The sequence below is a fragment of the Peromyscus eremicus genome, chromosome 4, assembly GCF_949786415.1.
Source record: "Peromyscus eremicus chromosome 4, PerEre_H2_v1, whole genome shotgun sequence".
Lineage (NCBI taxonomy): Eukaryota > Metazoa > Chordata > Mammalia > Rodentia > Cricetidae > Peromyscus > Peromyscus eremicus.
In genome coordinates, this window is record NC_081419.1 from 872,438 (window position 1) to 899,173 (window position 26,736).

The 26,736-nt window shown below is 49.8% G+C and overlaps 1 protein-coding gene across 1 annotated transcript in view; it reads left to right on the plus strand.

Annotated features, from left to right (window-relative positions):
- The first annotated feature begins 1,431 nt into the window (after positions 1–1,431).
- Positions 1,432–26,736, plus strand: part of Adamts13 (ADAM metallopeptidase with thrombospondin type 1 motif 13) — a 32,681-nt gene continuing 7,376 nt past the window's right edge. The window contains 24 exon segments of the mRNA XM_059258992.1: positions 1,432–1,548; positions 1,831–1,900; positions 3,544–3,549; positions 3,552–3,670; positions 3,672–3,692; positions 6,052–6,135; positions 6,384–6,508; positions 6,629–6,775; positions 8,812–8,958; positions 9,386–9,548; positions 11,566–11,670; positions 12,455–12,606; positions 12,709–12,772; positions 14,951–15,074; positions 16,255–16,403; positions 16,779–16,899; positions 17,605–17,685; positions 18,524–18,705; positions 19,593–19,728; positions 19,809–19,935; positions 20,544–20,729; positions 22,671–22,857; positions 23,707–23,827; positions 26,572–26,701. Coding sequence (XP_059114975.1) covers positions 1,432–1,548; positions 1,831–1,900; positions 3,544–3,549; positions 3,552–3,670; positions 3,672–3,692; positions 6,052–6,135; positions 6,384–6,508; positions 6,629–6,775; positions 8,812–8,958; positions 9,386–9,548; positions 11,566–11,670; positions 12,455–12,606; positions 12,709–12,772; positions 14,951–15,074; positions 16,255–16,403; positions 16,779–16,899; positions 17,605–17,685; positions 18,524–18,705; positions 19,593–19,728; positions 19,809–19,935; positions 20,544–20,729; positions 22,671–22,857; positions 23,707–23,827; positions 26,572–26,701 — 2,864 coding nt within the window.

Genomic DNA, 26,736 nt, shown 5'->3' on the forward strand with positions numbered 1-26,736 from the left:
TGACAACCAAGAATAGCCACCACAGGTAGTTCAACCATGGTCGTCTGTGTACTTAGGAGGCTGAGAACCTGGTAACTGCTCAGGCCATGAGGTTGGATGAGCCACCAGATCTAGTTGGCATTAAAAGTCTGGGGGATTCCTGGAGAGCCATTGGTCTTCATTCTGTGTTAAAAGGTTGGGCTCGAGAGATGACTCAGTGGTTAAGAGCACTGACTGCTTTTCCAGAGGACCCAGGTTCAATTCCCAGTACCCATATGGCAGCTAACAACTGTCCAAGATCTGACACCCTCACACAGATATACATGCAGGCAAAACACCAATGTACATTAAATAAGAATAAATAAGTTATTTAAAAAAAAAGGTCAAAGCAGCTGATTCTGATGTCATCGAAGGATGGTGGTGGTGGTAGCAGTAGCAACAGGATGCCTATACTCGTGGGCAAGGGGTGAAAGTGGCAGGCAAAATCAGCTCTGCTTTTTCCTTGGACTTCTTTATACCAGGGCTGCTGCCAGGAAGTGCTGCCCACTCTGGAGAAGGACCTTCTCTCAGTTAATCGTCCCAGAAAGTACCCTCAGATCCATCCAAGGTGTGTCTCTTAATCTATTCCAGATCCAATCTTGTTGACAACTAAGATTAACTCCCCCAAAGACCCAAACTGTAATGGGGAACTGGCAGGATGCAGGGTATGCAGGAGTGTTTTGGAGCGAGTGAATGAGAGGTCCCCAGGAGGTGCAGTGGGATGCCAGGCAGTTCGTGACAGAGATGTGTCACGAGACATCACGAGACAGAGATGTGGGGCCACTCGCCTGCTCCATGACTCTCCCACCAGGTGCAGGTGCAGGTGCAGACCAGGTGGACAGTGTCAAAATGGTAGGGATGAGGGCAGAGAAATGAGGTGAGGGCACAGGGTGTACGGTGCAGTGCAGTGCAGTGCGAGGCACGAACTCTGCAAAGGTGAAGGGACAGGAGATCTAGAGAGAGCCTGGGAACGAGGTGCCAGAGGAAAGGCAGGCTGAGGGACCATAGCTGCCATGTCTTTGGTGTGTCCTCTCACTGGTCAGTCAGAGGTTCCAACCGTCTAGGGCATGTCATTTCACATGAGCCCAGATCCCGACCGTCCCACCCAGAGCTTGCTCCTGTTCAGACTGAGCTGCTAGACCAGACCCTCCCAGGAGGCTAGCTGTGCACAGCAGGAGGACTTTCCCGGTGCAGGACATAGTTGGGGTGCTCTGCACAGGGAGCCATCCTAGGCAAGTTCCTAGCAGAAGCTGCTTGCTGCCCCCTCCTCCCCCTAGCCCTGCCCTGGGAGGAAGATCCCAAGAGTAAACACTGCCTGATGTCCCGCCCAGCCAGCAAGTGAAGTCTGTCACATTCCACACTAACTCCCAGTCACCCGGGTTCCTGTCCAGCCATCGCCTGCCTTTTCGAAGGATGAGCCAGCTTTGCCTATGGGTGACATGCCAACCTGTTCACGCTGCCAGTATCAGAGGAGTCCTCACTGGTGCCTTCTTCATTCTGGGCTGCTGGGGGCTCCCTGATTTCCAGAAGGTGGGACTACATAAGATCTCGTGTTGAGTGTTGGTATCACCTGGGAGAAGGGACCGCCAAAGCTCTTGGGTAGAGTGGCTGTGGTCTTTCTACTGGCAGAAAAGGAAATTCGTTTACTCTGGTGAAGGTGACAGACTCCATTTTGTTGCAGACCTGTGTGGACCGCTCTCCTTCGCTCCCTGACTAGGCATGGCCCCACATTCTCTGTCCCTATATCTCCCATCATCCTCTCTTCCTTGGCTTCATCTCCTTCCTCCTCCCTCTATGTCTTTTGTTTTGCAGAGTTTTCTTCAAGGTCTGGAACCCAAGGAGGTATCCTCTTACTTTGGCCACCATGCTGCTGCACTCACAGGTAGCTGACGTGCTCTGAGGCAGGGGAATTTCTTGAGCCCTGGGTGGGGGGCTGAGGGAGTTCCCACTGAGTCAGTGAGTGTTCTGGTGGCCATGGAAGGAAGAGGTCAAAAGAAACTTTGAGTCTCTCTGTTAATTAGCTTCATTGCTTCCTGCCAACTAGATAAAAGCCGTTCTGGGTGTTCTGGCTGCACTGGAGTCCTGACTCCAGGCTTCTGTTTAGTATCTCAAGGGAGGGGGGCGTTCATTGGCTGGCCTCTTGGGCCTGTGGATGGCCTTTGCGGGGCTGGCTGATTTTCAGGAACTTGTCACTTCTGGCCATAGCTGTAAATATTTATTCATTCCATGGGAACAAGGTAGGTGCCAGGCCAAGCAGCTCTGGCTCCTGTCCTGTAGATCTCCTCATGGTGAAGGCTTTCCCATGACCTATGGTCCTGTCTCTCAGGATGCCATCCCTTTTCCCAGAAGAGCAGTTGGTGATTTTGATTAAAAACCATGGTTGGAGGGATGGGCTGGGGAGCTAGCTCACTCGGTAAAGTGCTTCTGCGGAAACCTGAGGACCTGAGTTCTAATCCTAGCATCCATATAGAAAAGCTGGCCATGGTAGTACACATTTCTAATTCCAGTGCTGAGTAGAGGCAGAAACGCAGTGTGCATCCTTTCAAGGACCACAGAAAAAACTAGGTCACAAATGGTATATCTCCTAATCCTTTCTATCCTGACCACAGTCAGGAAATCCCTGGGGCTTGCTGGCCAGCCAACCTAGCCTAATTCGATGAGCCCAGGTCTCAGTGAGAGATCTTGTCTTAAAAAACAAGATGATGGCTCCCAAGGAACAACTTCTGAAGTTGACTTCTGGCCTCCATCATACACCACAGACACTGGCAAGGTCCAGAAATGAATGGGGCTAGCAGTCAGGGTACTGAGGGTTGGGGATGTCCTTCCACTTGCAACCAGTTTTTCTGTGCCCTGGGTGGGATACACAATGTCTAGATCATCCGGCCCTCCTACCGCTGGGCTCCTGAAGGGCTAGGACACTGTTACCTGGGCTGCTAGTCCTGTGCTCCAGAAGACAGTAAGCACTGATCTGGACTCCTGTAGTCCAGGACCAGAGGTGTTCTTTCTATTGGCTTGTTTTACCGAACATCTGTTTCAAGGCTGAGACTACTTTGCCAAGAACTGATCCAGCCCCTAGGCAAGGCTCAAAGACAGTAGGCAACTTGCAGTCTGCTCACTCTGGAGCCTGTCTCCAGGCCTGTATTCCTCCCTGCTTCTCACAAAAGAAAGAATTCCTGGACTCCTCCTCCTTAGCAGGAGAGGTCCCAGATGAGGAGGAACAAGGGAAAGGGAGGTGGATCCTGTCTCCTCAGTGCCTTGATTAACTGAGGCCTTGCTCCCCTTTGTCAATGAGAACAGGCTTGGGGAGCCACGTTGTGGGGTCCTAGAACTCTTCACCTTCTCTTTCCAGCCTGAGCTGGGCCTCCTGCCCACTCTCTCACCACCTCCTTCAGGCTGAGAACTGGGCCCTGGGAGCGGACATGAAATCGACCTTTTGACTTCAGGGGACTGGCCACCCCCTCTCTGTTAGCTCCCCAGCATCTGTTTTTAAAAACCTTTGTCCTCAGCCTTCTCCTCCCCCTCTAGGCCATCCTTCTCTCACCTCCAGAGACTGAGATGGAGAAGGACTTTGGGGGACATGCTGCACCTGGAACTGCTGGTAGCTGTGGGTCCCGACGTCTACCAGGTTCACCAGGAGGACACAGAGCGCTACAGTGCTCACCAACCTCAATATCGTGAGTGGTGGTGGGCTGGCAATGGCTGGTACGGGAAGGTGGGCTCAGGCCCCTGGTGGGCCTGTGGGCTTTCCCTCTGAGCCTCTGGACATAGTGGCCCACCCTCAGGGCTTGTGACCCAAAGGTCAGTCCATTTGAACTCAGTGTGTTGAACTGTCCCACAGAAACCGAGGGTCTGCTGGAGCTCGTGGCCCTAAAAAGAAAGAAAGGTCACAGCTGCCCTACTCCCATCCCTGTCTCCACCGCAGCAGAGGTGGACAAAGTCAGGGAATCCCTCTCAATACCAGAATCCTCCCCATTGCCTCCCAGTTCATTTGGCCAGCAGTGGGTGCAGTCTGCACACACTGCTCTCCAGGTCTCTTAGGGAGGCACAGGGCAGATGAGCACGCTAGGGGTGAACAGATGCTATTCTGGCTGAAGATATGAGGCTCTCTTTCTTTCTTTCTCTCTTTCTTTCTTCTTTCTTTCTTTCTTTCTTTCTTTCTTTTTTCTTTTTCTTTCTTTCTTTCTTCTTCTTTTTTTTTTTTTTTGGTTTTTCGAGACAGGGTTTCCCTGTGTAGCTTTGCGCCTTTCCTGGAACTCACTTGGTAGCCCAGGCTGGAACTCACAGAGATCCGCCTGGCTCTGCCTCCCGAGTGCTGGGATTAAAGATATGTGCCACCACCGCCTGGCTGAGGCTCCCTTTCTTACGGACACCTCCTCCCTGTACCTAATGGTTGGGAGAGCAGAGGTACCTCACACCATTAACCCTTATGTCAGAAAGGTAATTTGTCAGCCAAGACCCAAGTAATATCAAGTTTCTCTTGGAGAGGACAGGAAACACTGTACCAACATCTACACAGGACACATGTGAGATACGACTGTTCCAGGCCTTCAGGAATTCACACTGTACAAATGGCATTTATGAGCATTCATATGGTGTCACTAGACACAATATAAAGAAAGTGATTGAGTCCATTTGCTGGAGCAGTGTCTTCAAAATAATGATGAACTAAGTTGGGTGTGGTAGCGAGGGAGGGAGGAGGTGGCTCAGTAGGTGAAGATGCCTGCCACCAAGCATGACAACCTGAATTCAATCCCAGAACCCGCACGGTGGAAGGAGACAGCCAATTCCTGCAAGCTGTCCTTTGACCTCCATATGTGTGCACATACACTAAAAAAAATAAATGTAAAACAATTTTTTAAAAAATCTAGGGAAACTCTGTCTCAAAAAACCAAAAAACAATTTTTAAATTAAAAAAAAATTAAAAATTAAAAATTTAGGACTCTAGAAACTAGTTCCAGCCAGTGACTGACAGCTCCAGTCTCCTCCTCTCAGGTCTGCTGCAGAGATGGGGTGGGGATGGGGTCATGAAGAGATCCTGGTTGTGGCTCTGGGGCAGCATTTGGTCCCAGCCACTGTCGCTTTCTCTAGAATGGCTTCAGTATCTGCCTGGTCACCCTTTTCAGGTGAAAGAAAAAGTCCTCTGCATCTACCTCGCCAGTCTCAGGGCCAAAGGTCCCCTGCCACCACCTGTTTACCCCAGCATGTCCCTCCCATTTACAGGTGTGGTCTAAGTCCAGACAAACCTGTGTAGGCTTTTTGTCTACAGGCCCCTGAGGTGATGTTTTCTCGGTGAAATGGTTACCTCTGCCAATTAGAAACCATTGTCTTTAAATTTTGGGATCCCTCCCTCCAATTATAAGTTGCCAAGAATCCAGGCTCCCTTGAGTTATTCACATGCCATTAGGACAGTGGTTTTGAACCTGTGGGTCATGACCCCTCTGGGAGGGGACCAAATGACCCTTTCACAGGGATCGCCTAAGACCATCAGAAAACACAGATATTTATGATTAATCGCAGTAGCAAAATTACAGTTATGAAGTAGCAATGAAAATAATTTTATGATTGGGGGGTCACCACCGCATGAGGACCTGTATTAAAGAGTCACAGCATTAGGAATGTTGAGAACCACTGTCTTAGGAGAGCTGGTCAGGTGGTACCTGAACCAGAGTTTCTAGTTTTCTTCTCTGAATCTGCTAACCAGTCAAGGCTTGATCTCCATCTTATAAAACAGAAAGCTTATAAGGAAACCGAGACTTAGTGATTAGTAACCAGAGCCCACAGCTAGGAGGAGGCAGAGTTTAGATTCAAACTCAGGCCAGCAATCAGCTCTTTTTGTTAGTCGGTTTTCCCAAGGCGTGAGCTAGAGAGGCTCATCTGACCATCTACAGTTGGCTCCCAGCACGCAAACAAGATTTCCTGCCACCCCCTAGCCTCCATGGAGCACCCTCTTCACCACTGACCCTGCCCCTGGGGCTCCTGGGCCCACTCCCAACACGTGTGTTGCTTCACCCCCTCCCCTGCTGCCTTCCGCAGGGGTCAGACCTGCTGAGGGACCCATCCCTGGGGGTTCAGTTCCAGGTGCACCTGGTGAAGCTTATCATTCTCTCTGACTCAGAGGTGGGTACGAACCCTGACTCTATTCCCTTCGTCCTTTCCTGAAGAACTGGAAACTGGGTGGTAACTGTGGGGCTCAGCTGGACAGACAGCTCTCCTGAAGCTTTTCAGAGCCTTGGTTTCTCCGTCTGTAACGTGGCGGGTAGCAATAAGATTGTTGTAATATGGACCAACTGAGAAGCATGCTGGCCACAGTCAGCACCATCCTTGGTACCACTTCCATAGAAATCGGCTCTTTGGTTGTTCCCTAGAGTACTCCAAATATCACGACCAACATCACCTCATCCCTGATGAGTGTCTGTGAGTGGAGTCAGACAGTCAACCCCCACGATGACAGAGAGCCAAGTCATGCTGACCTGATTCTCTATATAACCAGGTATCTGAGATCCCCACAGGGATGCTGCTTGCTTAGGAGGGATGCACTGTGACCTTCCCTGCTTTCTGCCCCAGCAACATGGCTGGAGCCATCCATGTGAATCTTTTTTCACTTACCAAGGTTTGACCTGGAGTTGCCTGATGGAAACAAGCAGGTTCGGGGGGTCACCCAGCTTGGAGGTGCCTGCTCCCCTTCCTGGAGCTGCCTCATCACTGAGGACACTGGCTTCGACCTAGGGGTCACCATTGCTCATGAGATTGGGCACAGGTATGTGGTCTCACCAGCTATCCCCACACTGGTTGGAGAGCTGGTCTCAGCCCCAGGGTGGAGGGCTGTGGCCTAGGCAGGCAGCAAACCTTTGCAGAGCCTGTCAGAAGCCTGTACCTACAGCCCAAGTGTCTTAGTAGGGGAAAACTGAGGCAGGGGAAAGCTGCTACTTCTTGATGTTACTGAGTGATTAACATAAACTCATTATTTTAAATAAACAGCAATTAGAAATTAATTTACTTTTAAAAGTTTAAAAAATGTATTGTGTGTGTGTGTGTGTGAGATGTGGGGTGAGGGTCATGCCACAGCATGCATGTAAATGTCAGAGAACAACTTTGTGGCATTGATTCTCACTTTTACATAGGTGATGGGAATTGAACTCAGGTCATCAGGCTTTCGTAGCAAGTGCCTTTACCCACCGAGACAGCCAGAAAATAAGTCTTATAGGAAATTCCAGTAAAGAAAAAAAAAAAAACAACAGACTGAAGATTATCCTAAGTCCTGCCATGTCTTGGTTACTGTTCTAATGCTGTGAAGAGACATCATGACCGAGGGAACTCTTACAAAAGAAAGCATTTAACTGGGGTCTCGCTTACAGTTTCAGGGGGTTGGTTAGTCCATGCAGGGAGCATGGTGCCACACAGACAGGCATGGTGCTGGAGCAATAGCTGAGAGCTTTACATCCTGATCCACAGGCAGGCAAGCAGAGAGAGGGAGACACTGGGCCTGGCATGGACTTGTGGAACCTCAAAGCCCACCTCCAGACACACACTTCCTCCAAGGACACACCTACTCTAAAAAGGCCGTACCTCCTAATCTTTCCAAACAGCTCATCAGCTAGGGATTAAACATGAAAATATATTGGGGGGGGGGGGGAGATGGGGCTTTCTCATTTAAACTACCACACACCACTTATGGAAATGTCTCTTCAGATTTATATTTAATTTTGGTCATTAATACGCACACACCAGGCTTGTGGCATACATTGTTATTTTGATTCTATTGTGGTTTCACGTGGCTGCTTGGCCATCTGTCAATATGCTGGGTGGGATTACAGGTATGTGTCACCAGGCCACATAACTCTTGCCTTTTAATATAACTATATATCTCAAATGTTTCTCAGCTCACAGATGTCTTACTTTTTTTTGTTGGTTTTTTTTGTTTGTTTTGTTTTGTTTTGTTTATACCACAACTTAATCTCCTCTGGTTGGACAGTTAGGATGTTTCTGAGTCCTTGCTGCTGTGTGCATTGTGTATTCTTGTGGGCAAATCTTTATTCCTGTGTATTATCATTTTATCTAGAGAGACATTTTTTTTTCTTTTTGATTTTTAGGATTTTTTTTAAGTTAGGCAAATAAAATCCACTTGTTGTAAACATATCAAATGATTTGGAAATTTACAGAGTGAAAAAATGAATTTCCCTCCTGACAGCCCACCAACTCTCTGAAGTGGTGTAGGCTCCCAGGGGCAGAAGCCAGGCTCTCTAGATCTCCCAGAAGATCTGACCCCAGCAGCTCCTGCACTGCCCCACCCCCAGCCTCTTAGGCTCCTGGGGTCTGCTTGTTTGAAGTGTCAGGATATTCAGGCCTTGCCTGAAAAAAAAAAACAAAAAACAAAAAAAAAAACAACCCACTAACTAGGAACAGAAAGGAAAACAGCCACAGTTTCTGGGCTTCTTAACCACAGATAGCTGCAGTGTGTATAGATTTCCTAAAGCTGAACACACCCAGGCCATCAGCCATCAGAAGAGTAATCTGCTGGCCCTCGGGCCTCTACCTGGCACCCAGTTCCCACTTCTACATCCTAGACTTGTAACCATGGATTAGGTCACTTAGTCTATAGTCAAAGCTTTTTTAGCCAAAGGTTCACCCTGCTGAACCAGCTCTCCTCCACTGCTCACAGAGGTGGGAAACTGAGGCAGGGCCTCCAAGATGCCTGTTGGGCTGGCTTAGCTAGTAGCAGGTCCAGAGGACACAAAGGTAGCCTTGGCCCAGCTCCAGCTCCAGCTGGCTACTCTGAGTTTCTTCTCCCCACAGCTTTGGCCTGGACCATGATGGTACTCCAGGTAGCGGCAGCACCTGTGAGGCCAGTGGCCATGTGATGGCATCTGATGGCGCAGTACCTACTGGAGGGGCCCTGGAGTGGTCCACCTGCAGCCAAAGGCAGCTGCAGCACCTGCTCAGGTACAGCCTCCACCTAGACAGCATCCTGCCCAGCAGCCTTTACCCTCTCCCATTCTGCTGCCATTACTTCCTGTCCCAGAGCCCACTCTACTCCCCCATCAGTTCCTCCATTCCCTTCCATCCTTTCTCCATCATTCTTTTCCACTTCCCTGAACCCACTCCTCTATTCCATCCCACTCCTGGGCCCATCCTTCAATTGCCCCTGTTCTCTGCTTCCCCTACCTCCTACTTCCACCGTTCCATGCCAGGCCATTTCCTGTCCATTGGTCCATGGCCTTCTCCATCTCTTTCAGCCCTCCACCTGCTCCATTCTACGCCCCTCTGTTGGGCCTCTACCCAGCTAACAGTCTCCAGCCCCACATCTACTCCTTCACCCTGATCCCACTGGTGTCCACCCAGGTCTTGAGCCCTGCCTGATCTGTCACAGCACAGGGCAAATGCACTGCTTCCGGGACCCGCCTGGGCTACAAGCAGGACTTTCATGGCCTCAGCTAGTGGTGCAGCCCGGCCTCTACTACAATGCAGATGATCAGTGCCGTGTGGCTTTTGGCTCTGGGGCTGTCGCCTGCACCTTCTCCAGGGAGGGTCTGGTGAGTCCACCCTTCACTAACACCCAGCCTCACGCTACCTTACTCAGTTCCCCCTGGTACAATGGCCCCACCTGCTGGTGCCAGGCACAACTGAGAACCACACCAGGGCTCACTTGGTTTAAAGCACAGTTTACAACCACCAGCTATGTTTCTGATCTTGTCTAATCCTTGTGTTTAGTTTATTGTTAAATAAGAAATGTGCGCACAAGCATGTGTGTGAGTGTGCCACAGTACACTAGTGAAGATAAGAGGACATCTGTGCGGGGTGGACTCTTTTTTTAAATTTTTATTTATTTATTTATTTATTTATTTATTTATTTATTTATTTATTTATTTATTTATTTATTTTTTTAATGCCCAATGCCCTTTCTTGAAGGAGGGAGGAGGTCTTAAATACAGGCTTACAGTACAATGGGAGAACCCCGGAGGGCAGAAGTTCACTACTGATGTTTTACAATCTTGCATCTAAGCTGTTAACGCCCATTATGCAGGATACACAGACAAGGAACTTCCCTTAAGCATTCAGGAGGGTGGAACCCGGCAGAGAATTAGCATAGGGAGGATATCAAGGTCAAGGTCAGCAAGCAAGGCAACAGTTACCCAAAACGGGTGCCAGGACCCTCCAGGTCCCCCTTTTACTAAAAAATGAGCTTCTGACTTAGGTTGCATGGGACGTCAACAGGTCACCTTACCCGTCACAGAGACACCTGCCCAGGACGGGGTGGACTCTTTCCTTTCATCATGGGTTGTGGGGATTAAACTCAGGTTATTAGGTTTGAGTCATAATCACTTTTACCCATTTCTCTCACCCACCTCTTGGAAGTATTAAACATTTTTAAACTAAAGTCCCCACAGTTTTGTTTGACTTTGCCTTACAGATTATGTAGTGGTACCTGGCACAAAGGCATCTAACCTATAGGGTGGGCTCAGCATAGAGGCTCAGCATAGAGGCCTCCAGGCCCATACAGAGTAGAAATTTGCCTCACAAGAGGTGGTAAAGGGAAAGGCCAGGGTCCCCCAAGTCAGACTTCCTCCCTAGGAGGTGTAGGACCTTCCCCCTTTGTCCAGGTGAGCCCCTCCCTCCCTCCTTCCACAAAAGCATTAAGAATTATGTTTAGGGCCTGAGAATGCAGTTTAGTAGGTAAAGTGCTTGCTCTACTGGCATATTCAAAACCCCAAATTTGGTCTTGAACCACACAAACTGGGTATGGTGGCACATACTTGTAATCCCAGCACTCTGGAGATGAAGGCAGGAGAATCAGAAGTCAAGGCCATCCCTGGCTACATGAGGAGTTCAAGGATAGCCTGGGCTACAGATCTTACATTTAAAATGTTACATTTAGTATTTTTATAAAATGCAAAAATCTTTGAATTTTTTTTTTTTTTTTAAGACAAGGTTTCTCTGTGTAGCTTTGCACCTTTCCTGGAACTTGCTTGTAGACCAGGCTGGCCTCGAACTCACAGAGATCCACCTGCCTCTGCCTCCCGAGTACTGGGATTAAAGGCGTGCACCACCACCACCCAGCTAAAATCTTTGAATTATTATGTTTATTGATTTGTGTTAGAATGTCTATTTTCTTTTCTTTTTAAAAATAATTTATTTTTATTTTATGTGCATTCGTGTTTTGCTTGCATGTGTGTCTGTATGACAGTGTCAGATCCCCTGGAACTGGAGTTACAGACAGCTGTGAATGGCCATGTGGGTGCTGGGAATTGAACCAGGATCCTCTGGAAGAGCAGCCAATGCTCTTAACCACTGAGCCATCTCTCCAACTCCAGAATGCTTATTTTTTATTTAAAAGTTTGTTTTTCTCTTCTGGTTTTAAATATTAAGATATTTTCATGGCCCCTAGAAGCATGATGACGGGCCCTGGCAAGATCCTTCCTCGCTTTTGATGGACAAATCAGTCAGCTGTGTTTGTTCTCCCAGGCCACTCGTCAGAGCGGGGTATTGACTGGTGTGGAAGGGACACTAAGCAGACAGCCTCTCAGTGGACCACCTGTCCATCTCTCTTAGGATGTATGCCAGGCTCTATCCTGCCACACAGACCCCCTGGACCAAAGCAGCTGCAGCCGCCTCCTTGTTCCTCTCCTGGATGGGACAGAATGTGGTGTGGAGAAGGTTAGAGCAGCGTGAAGGATGGAGCTAGAGAAAGAGGGAGAAGGAAAAGGAGGGAGGGAGGAAGAGAGGGAGGGAGGAGGGAGGGAGGGAGGAGAGAGTCTGTGTTGGGGGCGGTGGTGAGGGTGAGAGAGGGGAGAGACCACCCAGAGCCTCTGCTCTTCACTCCCCATGCTTTTCCTGAGTAGGGTCTTACTGAGCTCTCACTCCAGGGCACCGTACCACTCCTTACCCATTCCATTCTCCAGCCCTCTCCCATACAGAGAGGAGTTTGTTGAGTGACGACAAGGTCCAGGCATCCCCACTCAGACTGCCCTTGCCTTCACTGCCTGTACCATCTCCCTAGGGTTAATTTTCCATCTTCACTGGGTATCCAGACCCTTCCTCTGTTGGAAGCCCGATGTCTTCCCTTTAGCATTTACTCCCAAACAGAATGAGGTGTGTGATTGTGTGCCCAACGTTGGAGGTCCCTCTGTGGAGGGTACCTGTGTATGAAGTCTCTGTATGCTTTGGGAGCTCTCTATGTCTATTGGAAGACCCTGTGTGCAGCCCTTATGTACTGGGGGGGTGTCTCTGTGTTGGGGTGCTCCCTGTCAGTGAGATCTCTGTGTGTTAGATAGAGGTTCTAATGAGGGATATGGTCCCCGTGTTGGAAGTGTCTATGTGTGGTGGGGAACTTTGTGTTCTGGAGGATCCCTCAGGTGTTAGTGTCCCTGTGTAGGCTAGCCACATCCTATGTGTGCTAGGTCCCTGTGGGTGAGGGAGACAAAGCTGTCTTGTTTTGCAGTGGTGCTCCAAGGGTCGCTGCCGCTCTCTAGCCGAGCTAACCCCTGTGGCAGCAGTACATGGACACTGGTCTAGCTGGGGCCCCCACAGTCCTTGCTCTCGGTCCTGTGGAGGAGGTGTGGTTACCAGGAGACGGTGGTGTAACAATCCCAGGTACCTACAGAAGGTTTCCCCGTAGGGAAGGTAGCTGCACCCCATTCTCTGGTTGCAACAGTGGTCACTTTTCACCCCTTTTTGTTTTGTGGGCATTTCCAGGCCTGCCTTTGGGGGACGTACATGTGTGGGTGAGGACCTCCAGGCTAAGATGTGCAACACACAGGTAGGCGGGTCTCCTAGCTGGGATGGTGGATAAGAGTTAGCCACCAGATTGGCTGACCTCCCTTTTGATTGGCTCGTGCCTTCCCTTTGAAGGAAATGGTGGTTAGCAAAGACCCCATGTCACTGCTTCCCTCCCAGAGTTTCTATTCACCTTTGAGACAACATCTCTGTGACGAGAACTGACTCTGGGTATGAGGCCCCAGGAGCACACAGTGAGAAGTGCTTCATTCAGACACTGATGTGAAATGCATCCTGTTTAGTCAGCCATTCCAAAGTTCACAGTGCAGAGGCATTGAGCACCCTGGGAGTGCTGTGTAACCACTGATTATATCTGGTTCCAAACTTCACCCCAGGGGAACACCCCACACCAGTAAGCAGTCTCCCCTCCCCACCCCAGCAGCTCCAAGCTGCTTTCTGTCTTATGCAACTACTTGTTCTGAACATCTCATGTGAGCATCATCATGTAAGAGCCTGCTCCTTTGATACAGTGTAACATTTTTCAGTGTTGTCCATGTTGTACCATGAGTCAGTACTTCCCTTCCTTTTGGGGGGCTGGAGAACAGTCCATGATATGACCGGAATGCCTCTGTTTTTCTGTCATCATTTCTGTTGTCTGGGTCATTTGTACTTTTCAGCGAACCCCGCTGCTGTCAATGAGTTGGCTTGAGTTGGCTTGAGTTTTCAGTGACAAAACACCACAGACAGAGTAACTTTTCAACAACAGAAATTAATTTCTTATGATTCTGGAGTCTGGAAGTCCAAGATAAGGTCCTGGCAGACTTGGTGTCCACTTCCCAGATGGTCCCTCTTGCCCTGTCCTCCAGAGGCTCGGAATACATGGTCTCACACGGCAGAGGAGACAAAAGTGACAGAAGTCCTACAACAGAGCCCTCGGCCCTTTCATAAGAGTCCAGCCCTAATTATTCAGGCAGAGGCCTTGAGCCCTCAACACCTCTCAAGGCCACACCTCCTGGTCCTTCCTCATGAGGGCACCGAGCATCGTCATGGGTTTTGAAAACCACAGTAACGCCTAAAAGTAGAGTTGCTGCTTGTATAGAAATGCTGTGCTTAACTTACACTTTTTCCTCTTTTTAAAAAGCCATGTTTAACTTTTCCAAGTGTTATGTGTGCATGACTCTCTGTGTGTATACTCACGTGTGTGTGAGTACCTTTGAAGGCCATAACAGGCTGTGGGATCCCCTGGAGTTACAGGTAAATCACCTGACATGAGTGCTGGCTTGTAACCAAACTTGAGTCCTCTACAGGAACAGTAAGTGTGTCTAACTGCTGAGCAGGAGACTGAGGCAGACATCGTTCCAGACCACTCCCTGTTTGGTTTTTTTTTTTTTTTTTTTTTGAGACTGGGTTTAACTATGTCGCCTAGCTGTTCTGGAACTCACTATAGATCAGGCTGGACTTGAACTCACAGCGACCCACCTGCCTCTGCATGCCAAGTGCTGAGATTAAAGGTGTGCACCACCACACCTAGCTTTAAGCTTAACAAACTGTTTTTCTTTACAACGGGGCCATTTTTTTTGCCATTTTGTATTCCTACCAACACTGTGTGAGGGTCCAGTGTCTCCATGTCCTCTCCTGCACGTGAGTTTTTAGTCTAGTTGTCCTAGCTGTCATGAGGTGGTAGACTCTATTCTCTGCATCAGATGGCTGCCGGCTGCTGGGAGCATTCAACACGTGGTAATACACCCCTGTCCTACTTCTTGCCTTCTGCTAAATACCCAAGGCCTCGTCAGACCTTGAGAGGAGGGAGCTGTGGTTGTCAACTCTTCCTATCTGGTTAACTCCAGTCCTTTCCTCCCAGCACAGTGAGGCAGTGCGGCATTTCAGGGTCACAGTTCCTCATTTCCTGCCCTACATGCACCTGTGAACAGAATATACAGCTCAACCACATTTCTTCAGGTTCAGGACTTGGAACCAGAGGCCCCAAGTGCCACATTATTTCCTGTTTTTTCTTCCTGCTACTGCTGTGTCCTTTACAGATTATCTGGAGTTTTCCCATGGGCAAAGAGAGGCAGATCTGGTCACCCGCAGACTGCTGAGCAGAGATAAGGCACAACCCCGGGCTAAGTTATCCCCCTCTCTTGACCCTGCATGCAGAGTGCATGCTGTCTCCCACTGGCAAGAACCCTGCCTGTACCTGTCTTCTGCCTCCTCTGGCCAGGCTTGTGAGAAGACTCAGTTGGAGTTCATGTCCGAGCAGTGTTCCCAGACTGACAGCCAGCCATTACACCTTTCCCAAGGCAGTGCCTCCTACCATTGGGACGCCGCTGTGCAGTATAGTCAAGGTGGGCTGTGGGGCCTGAGGGAGCAAGGCAGAGCTCTTGGGGTTGGCCAGTGTCTTAGTTATTTGTCCTGCTGCTGAGATAAAAGATAAAATATCCCAACAAAAGCAACTTCCAGAAGGAAGGGCTTATTCTGACTCACGGTTCCAGGGTACAGTCCATCGTGGCAGGGAACTTGTATCAGCAGAAGATTGAGGCAGCTGGCCATATTGCACCTGAAACCAGGAAGCAGACAGAGACAGAGACAGAGACAGAGACAGACAGACACATACACACAGAGAGACAGAGACATACATGTGTGTGTGAGAGAGAGAAAGAGAGGGAGAGAAAGAGACAGACAGGCAGGCAGACACACACACAAGACAGAGAGAGAGACAGACAGACAGAGACAGGCAGATACCCCCCACACACACATACATACACACACACACACACACACACACACACACACACACACAGAGAGAGAGAGAGAGAGAGAGAGAGAGAGAGAGAGAGAGAGAGAGAGAGAGAGAGAGAGAGAGATGTTTCCAGCTTGCTTTCTCCTTATTTAGTAGTCCAGGACCTCAGCCTGTAAAATGATGCTGCCCATTTTTAAGATGGGTCTCCCCTCAATTAATCTAATCAAGAGAGTCCCTCACAGGTAGGACCAGAAGCTAACCTAATCCAGATCACCTCTTATGGCATGTCTAGAGGCTTGTCTTCTAAGTGGTGACTGTAGATCCTGTCAAGTTGGAATCAGCATTAACCACCCCAGCCTCCATCCCTCCAGTGCTGGTTAGGCAGACTTGACTCATGCTCTGGTATTCCACAGGCCATGTATTGCTCTCTGGCTTGGTCTGCCTCCCCAGATAATAAGCAGTGAAATTCTATCTTAGAAGTGTCTTCTTCTGGGCTCACTAGAGGAATTCAGGGAGATACTTCAGGGGAAATGCCAATGTGATCCTTGGCTCATAATCCAGGAGCTATGGTTATGAGACCAGAATATAATATGGCCTTGGAGGTAGAACAGTAGTCCTGGCTACACGTGCAAAGCATATAGTTAGCTGAGGCTGGTGGGAGGAAGCCTACTTAAACCCTGTCTGGCAGAGCTACTATAGCAGGTCCCAGAGGAACTTCCTACCTACCTCACTGACCTCCTTGTTCACCTTTGAACACCAGACTTCCTTGTCACTCTGCCTCCTAGGGGACACTCTGTGCAGACACATGTGCTGGGCTGTCGGAGAGAGCTTCATTGTGAGCCGTGGAGACAGTTTCCTAGATGGGACCCGTTGTGTGCCAAGTGGTCCTCAGGAGGATGGGACTCTGAGCTTGTGTGTGTTGGGCAGCTGCAGGGTAGGCATGTGGACAACCCAAGTGCCCCTCTGTCCTTGTGGTCAAGGCTTTCCTGTCCCCATAGAAGACTCTGGGGCAATGGGAAGTGGGGAGGTTGGTCTATGGGGGCTAGCGCAATGGAGCTGCCCTGTGTCTGCTGGGGAGCATTGTTGGGAACAGGATGGAACTTGGAGTCAGCCTATATTACAGGCCAAACTGTGACCTTGAGCAAGTCATCATGGGAGCTCCCTAGGTGCAGTTGCTATGTAGATACCAGGAGCTGTAGGGAAGCTACAGAGTTATGTCAATCTCAGAGTCTCACAGCCAGCAGGGCTGTGGCACCAGAGAAAACAGCACCCCAATAACACAGGCCTTCCAAACACCCCCTTTGCACAGACCTTTGGCTGTGATGGCAAGATGGACTCCCAGAAGGTTTGGGATGCGTGCCAGGTGTGCGGAGGAGACAACAGCACGTGCAGTAAACAGAATGGCTCTTTCACAGCTGGGAGAGCCAGAGGTAGGATGCCCTGTGTGGAGGGTGGGTTTCCCAGCAGTCTGCAGGGATCCAGCCTCCAAAGTGTTAACCTGGGCTGCTCAGGCCACAGCACCCACATGCTGGCTCAGCTCTGGGTACCTTCCTGAGTATTTCAGTTCATTCTTCCTTCTCTGATGTCTTCTCATGGCAGGCTCAAACTCCAACAACACTGCCTCTGCACACAGGATTGTAACACCCCAGTAATTCCCTCACTGCAGCTGTGATGAGAGGGGGAGAAAAAAAGAGAGAGAACAAGTAGCACCCTGAATAATTGTCAGGTCACTTCTTCCTTCCCACTCAGGAGTCCCAGCAGGGAGGATACAGTGGACAAAAGGGATGGAGAGAGAGAGAGAGAGAGAGAGAGAGAGAGAGAGAGAGAGAGAGAGAGAGAGAGAGAGATTAAAAAAGTAAAAAATCAGTTGCCAGCACTGAGTGCAAGATCAGCAGAGAACTTGGGCCCTGCCTCTCTGGCTGTGCCTTGGATCTGGTCTAATGCTCCTGGCCTTGGCAGGGCCCTTCAGATGGTCCTCTGGCTGGTGTTGACCTCTTGCCATGATGTGGATTCATTGCCACTGAAACGAGCCCTATGACACTGTTCATGTCTCTGTCCAGCTAGGATTGTCTTCTTTGGCAGTGGTATAGGGGACCATGAAGTCCAAGCAGCCCTCTTGCTCTGCTTATTCCTAGAATATGTCACATTCCTGACAGTTACTCCCAACATGACCAGCGTGCACATCGTGAACCGCAGGCCTCTCTTCACACACTTGGGTGAGATGACTGAAGGACCCTTTCCTGCACTTAGCTATCCATGTCTTAGTCTCTGGGATGCCTTCACCCCTGATACAACTGCAAGATGGAAGGGACTCCCAACCACCCAGACCCCGTCGAGAGCTGCCGCACTCACAGCTAAGCTATTCCCAGGGTGGGTGAAGGGTGGGAGGATGCAGGTTAAAACTGCCTGAAAAGGAATATGGAAGCTAAGCATAGAGGAGACCAGGCTTGACAGCTCCAGGCCCCAGGAACCGGTGCTTTCCAGCACCTGGGCATAACATATTCCCAGAGGATGACCATCCCAGGAATCTGGCCTTTTAAGTGTCAGAATTTCCAGAGGACTCCTTTTGAAGATCCTGTCCCGGGAGACTTCTGTTTTGTCTCAGAGGCTAGCTTCTCACCTTAGACCCCATGGAAGGGGTTTTGATCCTGGGTCCTCGAGCTTGAACCCTTATGTGAGCATGCTCAGTGAAGGCAGAGGTCACAACCCTCACCAGCTTCCAGAAAAAGGCATGGAGCAACCACTGTGGAATAGCCTCCTGGGTGGGTTGTATGTGCCAGAGGTGTGCATTCCTATGGAGGGCTTGGTTAATGAAGATGCCATCTGACTGAGACCCCAGAAGGGCCAGTTCCTTAGGGGCAGGTTTGGAACCTTGGAAGGAGCTGAGGCTGTGGTTTGGGGATTAGACCCTGTTGGCAGAGATGCTCCTGCCCGTGTCTTGCTACCGTCTTTAACCCTGTCCTTTCAAGAGTGGCCCTATCCCACTGAACAGAATGCTGGCCTGTGAGGAGGGATGGTGACTACTCCATAGTGCTCATGGCCCTGTTCTCAAAGCGGTGAGGACCCAGGGGCACTACATTGTGGCAGGGAAGACCAGCATCTCACCTAGCATCATATACCCTTCCCTTCTGGAGGACTGCCGTGTGGAGTACAGAGTGACTCTCACTGAGGACCGGCTGCCCCACTTAGAAGAGATTCACATCCGGGGACCTGTCCAGGACGACATGGAGATCCAGGTCACCGATCAGCCAGGCTAGGGGGTACAGGGTGGGGAGTCAGCAGGCCTTCAGTGGTGGCTCTGAATATCTGCTTATTTGTCTGTAATTCTTCCACTCACTCACCAATCCTTGCAGTAGTTATTTGGGGATCTACTACAAGTGGGGCTCTATGTAAGGTGAAATGCAGCAGGAACCACTCACAGGATTAGTGTATTGCAAGTCAGTATAAAATGTGCCTGTATCCAGGGCATGCAGAAGGCCTCAGAGGTCTGAGAATCAAAGAAGGTAGACTTTATGCTGGAATCAGGGACTGCCCTCCAACCAGGAAAGCATGGTGAAGCCGAAGGATGGGCCATGGGCAGTCCCGAGATGAGGCGTAGACCAAGTAAGGAGTCCCTGTCCCAGCTGGCATGTGGGGCCCTTCTTGGGATGGAGGATGGCTCTTGCTTCTTCTTTGGGAGGCAGAAGCACATGAGGCCCTGAAAGGTTTCATGTAGGGATGCCCTCAAAGAAGTGCCTCCTCTGTGTGCTCTGCTAAGAAAGGCATGCAAGAGTGGACCAAAGCTAAAATGGCCTGAGCCTTCACCTTCCATCCTGGCCCGGACCCCTTCTGCTGAACCACTCTCTGCCCTGACACTACTCCTGACCTCCTTGGCTGTAGACTGCCCCCACCTCATTAACATTCCCATAATACCCTACCCACACCTACTACCTCTTTGGTACATACCTATTCTGCTCCACATTACTCAAAGCTCCTTGGCACTCAAGTTCTGTTGGCCTGCTGGAGTCTGGGAACATGGGAACTGGCAAAATGAAGTGCTGGAATGCTTCTGGGACAGGCGGGTGTGGCAGAGATCCCAGGGTGTGCCTGTTCAGGGCCTGAGCTCTCATCTGTCCTGATGTAGGTATACAGACGATATAGAGAGGAATATGGGGATCTTACACACCCAGACATCACCTTTACCTACTTTCAACTGAAGCAGGAAGCCGTGTGGGTATGGACTGCTATACATGGACCCTGCTCAGTGAGCTGTGGGGCAGGTGAGGCCCAGGGCAAGGTTTGCCTAAAGCTCTGCTGGACCTCATGTGGAGGTGGTTGAGTCTTTGATCTGCCCTTCCAGGGCTGCGGTGGGTGACCTACAGCTGCCAAGATCAAGCTCAAAAGGGGGTGAATAGTGCCCTGTGCCAAGGGAGCCCACAGCCACCTGCATGGCAAGAGCCCTGTGTCCCTGGCCCCTGCCCTCCGTAGTAAGTACCTAGCTGGCCAGCCACCTGGTTTGTGATGACTCTTGTGGCCTGAGCAGACTGGAAAGCATCTCTACGAGTTGTTTTTTTCAGTTTTAGCTACAACTCTGTGGGCTGGGCTCTGTCGGTGTCCCCATTCTGAGAGTGAGGACACCAAGACTTGAGTACACACAGTCACAGAGACAGTCTGGTCACATCTGCTGCCACCTTGTCTGGACGTCCTGAGGCCTCTCTGAGCTCAGGTTCTCAGTGCAAGATGGTGGTGACCACCCTACCAAGGAGAACGGTGGTAGGGCCAGCACCTGACCTTTACTGGCTTCTGTCAACTGGTAACAGAATTGTGTTAGGACAAGGCTATCTTGCTGAGTATGGGACTATGGAGGCCCCCAGCCATCACTATAAAATACCTGGCTTCAGGTTCAGAAGTATGTTAGGAGAGGTCTCCAAGGCTGGTCTCAGAACAGTGGCTTGGATACACAGGGCGTGGACCAGACCAGAGGAAATGTGTCATCAGGATCAGCGAGATAGACCTGCTTGCCTTCCATCCCATGCCCCTGAGCCAACTGGGAGACCTGGCCCCAGGCCTGATGTTCTGTCCCTTTCTTCCTTAGCTGGACAGCTGGAGACTTCAGCCCATGTAGCGTGTCCTGTGGTGGGGGTCTTCGGGAGCGGTTGGTGCGATGTGTGGAGGTCCAAGATGGTTTCTTAAGGACTCTGCCACCAGCCCGGTGCAAAGCGGTAACCCAGCAGCCAGCAGCAGAAGTGGAAAACTGCAACTCCCAGCCCTGTCCCACGAGGTGAGCATATTGAGGCTGGTGCAGCAGGTTCCTCGGCAGTGTATGTCCCTTCACTGAGATCCACCCTTGTAGAGGGTCCTCTCTTCCTGAGGGCTCTCGTCAGCTCCATCCTGGTGACAGATGGCGGTGCCTGGTCTTGTGAACATCAGCTTCCTCACTATTCAAGAGGTGCTGGGCTGCTCATCTATTTCTAACACCTGGGTGATGTGGGGATGAGGGCTGTGATGATGGCACGAAACTGTGAATGTAAAGCTCGTCGTATCACCAATCATCACTGTCATCTCTCCTTCAGTGACCATGTAGCTGTCATATCCTCCATGTCCGAACTGATCCTGGCTTATTGGTCTGCCTCTCACCAACAGGCTGGATGACTGTCACCTCCTTTTCTGAATTCAGGCTTGCTGTCTGTCCAATGGGAGAGCCCTAGATTATTGGTGGCCCACCTATGGCTCTGGCTCCTTCCTCTTCTCTCACACATGGCCAGCATTGCAATCCTTCTCTTACCTGCTCTCTTCGGGTTTTCTTGCTGTGAAGAGACACCATGACCACGGCAATTCTTATAAAGAAAAATATTTAATTGGGTGTAGACTGAAGTTTCTCGGTCTTGCCCAGTCCCACCTGGGGAAGCAGCCGTTTTTATAAAATAATCACTCAGAGGTTTCATATTAATTACAAACGGTTTGGTCTAACTAGCTCACTCATCTTAAATTAAGAGATTTCTATTGATCTATGCATCGCCACATGTCTCGTGGCTTTACCTCGTTCCATTACATCTTGCTTCTCAGGAGGCGCTTGCAGCATCTCCCCCAACTCTGCCTTTCTTCTCCCCGTGTCTTGGCGTGGATTTCCTGCCTGGCTATAACCTGTCTTGCCATAGGCCAAGGCAGCTTCTTTATTAACCAATGGTAGCAACACGTATTCATAGCATACAGAAAGACCATCCCACAGCAGTTGGGGCTGGCTTACAGGTTCAGAGGTTTAGTCCATTATCATCATGGAGGAAGCATGGCAGCATGCAGGTAGACATGGTGCTGGAGAAGGAGCTGAGAGTTCTACATCTTGATCTACAATCAACAGGAAGTGAACTGTGGCCCTGGGTGTAGCTTGAGCATAGGAGACCTCGAAGCCCACCTCCACAGTGACATACTTCCTCCAACAAGGCCACACCTCCTAATAGTGCCACTCCCTATGGACCACATATTTAAACACATGAGTCTATGGAAGCCACTTCTATTCACACCACCACACTTGTGGAGGCATGATCCAGCCTCAGCATCCTTGACATCATGGTGCTCTAGGCAGCCACCATGCATGGGTGGCATACGGTGAACTGTTTGTCACCCCTCAACTGGTACTGTGAATGCACATGGCACCTGCTAGTTTCTCATTCTCTACAACTAGGCATGAAGTGTGTTGTTGGTGGGTTGTGGAGGGATTTCTGTTGCCTATGCAAGGCAGTTGAGTAGGGCTCTGCCTTCCCATCCCCAGCCACAGGTGGAGTGTGTGGTTGGCATGCATAAAGTTATTTTTTATCTTTAAATTACAGCTCTGTGTGTGTGTGTGTGTGTGCGCGCGCGCGCGCACGCGCGCGTGCATGTGTGAGTGAGCCATGGTGCAAGAAGGACATGGAGGTCGGAGGACAACTTACGGCCGTCAGTTTTCTCCTTCCACCTTATGGGACCCTGGGATCAGACTGTCGGGGTTGGAGCCAGATACCTTTGCCCGCTGAGCCATCTCACCATCCCAACACAGAGTTCTTGTTGAGGAAAACCTGAGGTGTGATGGACCAGTGCTTCAGAGAAAAGCCCCTGAACTTTGCTTTTTAATGGGGTCTATGTGTTGGGATCCTAGACACCACCCCCACGCACCCTCAGGAGTCAGGCTGCACCTCCCACTAACCAGCAGAGGCATGGCCTGATGACAGTCCCGTGTTATCTTCAGACTGGAGGTGTCACACCCTGGCCCTTGCGTGTCCACCTGTGAAGATCGGGCCTCAGGGAATGTGACATGTGTGCCCAGAGTGAGTGACCTGGAGAACCCAGCAACTGCAGGTCCCTGCCTCACACATGAGATGCCACCGACGCTGGAGCCCTGTTTCAGGACCACATGTTCTCCAGGCTGGGGTCAGGTGAGTGGATGGGGAAGAAGGGTGGCTGGGACTCCCCAGTCCTTTCTTAGCTGGGAGAATGAAAAATATAAGTTGTAATCTTCCTGTAGGCCAGAATGAGGACTCCATTCTTCTCAGGGTGCTGTATGAGGAACGCCCCATCAGAGGATACACTTAGAGTGCCTCTGAAAGGGGCAAGCCAGGCTGAGAGAAAATAGAGCCTGTTAGAAGCAGCTGAGTGGGGGTCATTTTGAACCAAATCTGGGGCCTTCAGCATGCTAGGCAAGCATTCTACTACTGAGCTACCCCTGGTCCTTTTCTTCATATATTTAAAATTTTGAGACAGTGTCTCACTAAATTTCTGAAGTTGGCCTTGAACTCTGTCTATAGCCCACATAACCACTGAACTTTCAATCCTCCTGCCCAGGCCTCCCAAGTTGTAGTGATCACAGGCCTGTGCCCCCAAGCACAGGAACGGAAGAGTTCTTCCAGCTGCTATGAGAGTAATTCTTCCATCTTTTGCCCATTACCCAGGGCCTTCGGGCTGATGGTGTTGCTCTCAGGATGGAAGGCCCTAGATTATTATGGGCTGGGGACTGCAGAGCCAAGCATGCTTGCAAATCCACTCCTGCTCCTTAGTTTCCAGCCCCCTCCCACAGAGAATACTTGGAATGATAAGGAGCCCGCACAGGCCAAAGAGAGGCACATGCTGAGGGGCAGGACACAGGCCTCCTTAGAGAACAGGAGGGAGGCAGCCCTGGTGTGTTTGGAATATTCCCTCTTCCCTCCTGAAAAGGAGAGGAGCAGGGGGCTGAGAGCTCAGAGGCAGAAGTGAGAATGCCAGACTCACCTGCCCATTGCTCTTTTTAGCTGGACACCGTGGCTCTGGGAGAGGAGGCTCCAACCCCTGCGGGCAGCAACAAGCCGGGGGCTCAGGCTGCACAAGCATGGACTCCTCTGATGGGGCTGTGCTCCACCTCCTGTGGACGAGGTGAGACCCCGAGGACATTCAGGAAACCTCTCTTTACTTCTCTTACCTACCCACCTTCTGCCCAGATCAGTGCTGAAGGAGGGGGCTGCCAAGAAAGCCAATCTATGTGAGTATGGCACTCAAAAAGTCCTCTACATGTGTTTCATGCCTGACTGAAAGATAACGATAAATCCTAGAAAGACTGGTGCCCAAGAGTGTGTCCCTTAAGTCTCACAGAGCTGTGTGCAAACTGACCACCAAAGCCAAAAAGTCAGTTTAAAGATACATTAAAAAAATGTGTCGTTTTTAAACTAAATCTCAATCTTACAATTTTACTGATAGAGACTCAAGAGTCAGGTGCTAGGGTGAAAACCTGCTAGCTCAGAGAGGCCAAGGAGCAACCAGCTGACCTTCTACTTAGCCAATGTCCCAAAAAACAGAGCTTCTCTTCCACCGTCCCAAATCAAAAAGGCCACCAAATCAAAGTCCCTCCCTACTACTTGCTGTGCATTTCTCTATGTTTTCCTGACTCTCTCTTACTCTCTGTGGCTACTTCCTGCCAACTAGTTGCTGGCTCCACCTCTTGACCCAGAGTTGATTTTATTTAATTAATGCAATCTCGGGCTTCATAGTGTGACTAAATATCCTACAACAAAAAAGTGTTGTCTTCTCTGTTGTGGAAAACACCCACATACCTCTTAGTCATTTAAAAATATTTGTGTGTGTGTGTGTGTGTGTGTGTGTGTGTGTGTGCCTGTATGTATGTCTGTGCATCATGTGTGCACAGCCATGAGGCCAAAAGAAGCGTCAGATCGATCCCCTAGAACTGGAGTTACAGATGGCTGTGAGCTGCCATGTGGGTGCTGGAACCAAACCCATGTCCGCTGCAAGAGCAATAAATACACTTAACCACTGAACCACCTCACCAGCCCCATCTCTTAAACATTTTAAATGTTTCATCCAGTGGCATTAATCATATCCACCTTGTTGTAAAGCCATTGTCACCATCCATCTCCAGAACATTCCACTCTTCCAAACCAGACCCTGTCTTCATTAAACACCAACATTCATTACTTACACTTTAGTTTCATTCTCTATGGATTTGACTCTTACCTCATCTATGTGGAATGTGTCACTCTGTGACTGGCTTCTGTCACCTAGGTTCATACATGTTGTAATAGTGTTCCACTGTAGATCTGGACCGTGATATTTCTGTCACCCATGAGTAGACACATACTAGCACCCTCCTTCCAGCTTTTGTTAGCAGTACTGCTCTGAACATGTGCCTATGTCCCCCAGCCTGGCTTTTGGTTCTTCTGGTGTGCACAGGAAGAGGAATTGCAGAGCCATGTGGCCAAGCTTTGTTTAACTTTTGCAGGCTCCTCTGCACTTTCAGAATGGAATTTTACATCCCTACCAGCGGGGCACAGGGTTCCAGCTTCTCCACATCCTTCTTAATGTTTGCTGTTTTCTGAGTTTTCAATAGCCATTCTATGGGATTGAGAAGGGTGTAAGAAGACTCACAGTGTTCTTAAACAGCCCTAACCACTTGCTTACCCAAAGCTACACCTGTTTAGAACTGACCAGAAGAGATTCCTAAGGGATGGAGAAAACGAACCCTAATAAAACCTTTTTAATGGATACAGCAGGATCTCATGTAGTTCAGGCTAGTCTCCAACTATGTAGCCAAAGATGACCTGGAATTCCTAGTCTTCCTGCCTCCATCTCTTGAGTGTTGGGATTGTAGACTTATGCCAACATACACAGTACTTATTTTTTTATGAATGTTTAATTATGTGTGTGTATATGTGTAAGGATTTGTGCCCTTGAGTGCAGGTGCAGGAGAGGCCAGAAGAAGACATCAGATTCCCTGGGGCTGGAGTTACAGGCCGGTATGAGCTGCCTGACTTGAGTGTTGAGAATTCAATGTGGGTCGTCTGAGAGAGCAGTATGAGCTCTTAACCACAGAACCATCTTCTCTCCTGCCCATATGCACAGAAGTGCCGGGGGGTTGAATCCAGGCCTTTGTGCATGACAGGCAAGGAAGCGCTCTACCAATTGAGCTAAACCCCTGCCCCTCAAGAGACATTCTTTAAAAAAATTGTTTCTTCTTCCTCCTCCTCCTTCCGTTTTTTTTTTTTTTTTTTTTTTTTTTTTTTCCCCAGATAGGGTTTCCCTGTGTAGCCTTGGCTGTTCTGGAACTAGCTTTGTAGACCAGGCTGGCCAGAGATCTGCCTGCCTCTGCCTCCCAAGTGCTGAGATTAAAGGCATGTGCCGCTGCCACTTGGCTTTTATTTATTCTTCTTATTCTTCCACTTTTTGACACACACACACACACACACACACACACACACACACACGTATATATGTTATTTTCTCCACAGCAAGTCCCCTTCCTACTTTTATATCTTGTTTGTTTGTTTTTGTTTGTGGCTACCACATATAAGCAGGATTGCTCACACGAGCATGGATAGAGGTCAAGAGACACTGTTACAGCAATTTCCACCATGCTTCGCAGTAACAACAGCAGCTTCGGGCAGCAGGCATCTCACACCTTTCATTATTCAGTCTCTATAAATGATTCTGCTAGGTAGATACCATGATATGGAAACCAGGGGATCAGAGAGGTTAGGTCAGTTATTCACATGCACACAGCTGGAAAGTTGCAGATGGACCTTGGCTTTGGAGCTGACCAGGGAACAAAGGCTGTGGTCCTTGCTAAGCTGACCTACTGGGTCAACAGCATCCCTGCTTCTTCCGGACAGGTCTGATGGAGTTGCGTTTTCTGTGCATGGATTCTGTCCTCAAGGTGCCTGTCCAGGAGGAGCTGTGTGACTTGGCCAGCAAGCCCTCGAGACGGTGGGAGGTCTGCTGGGCTGGCCCATGTCCTGCTCGGTGAGCTGGGGAAGGAGAGTGCAGAGAAAGGAGTC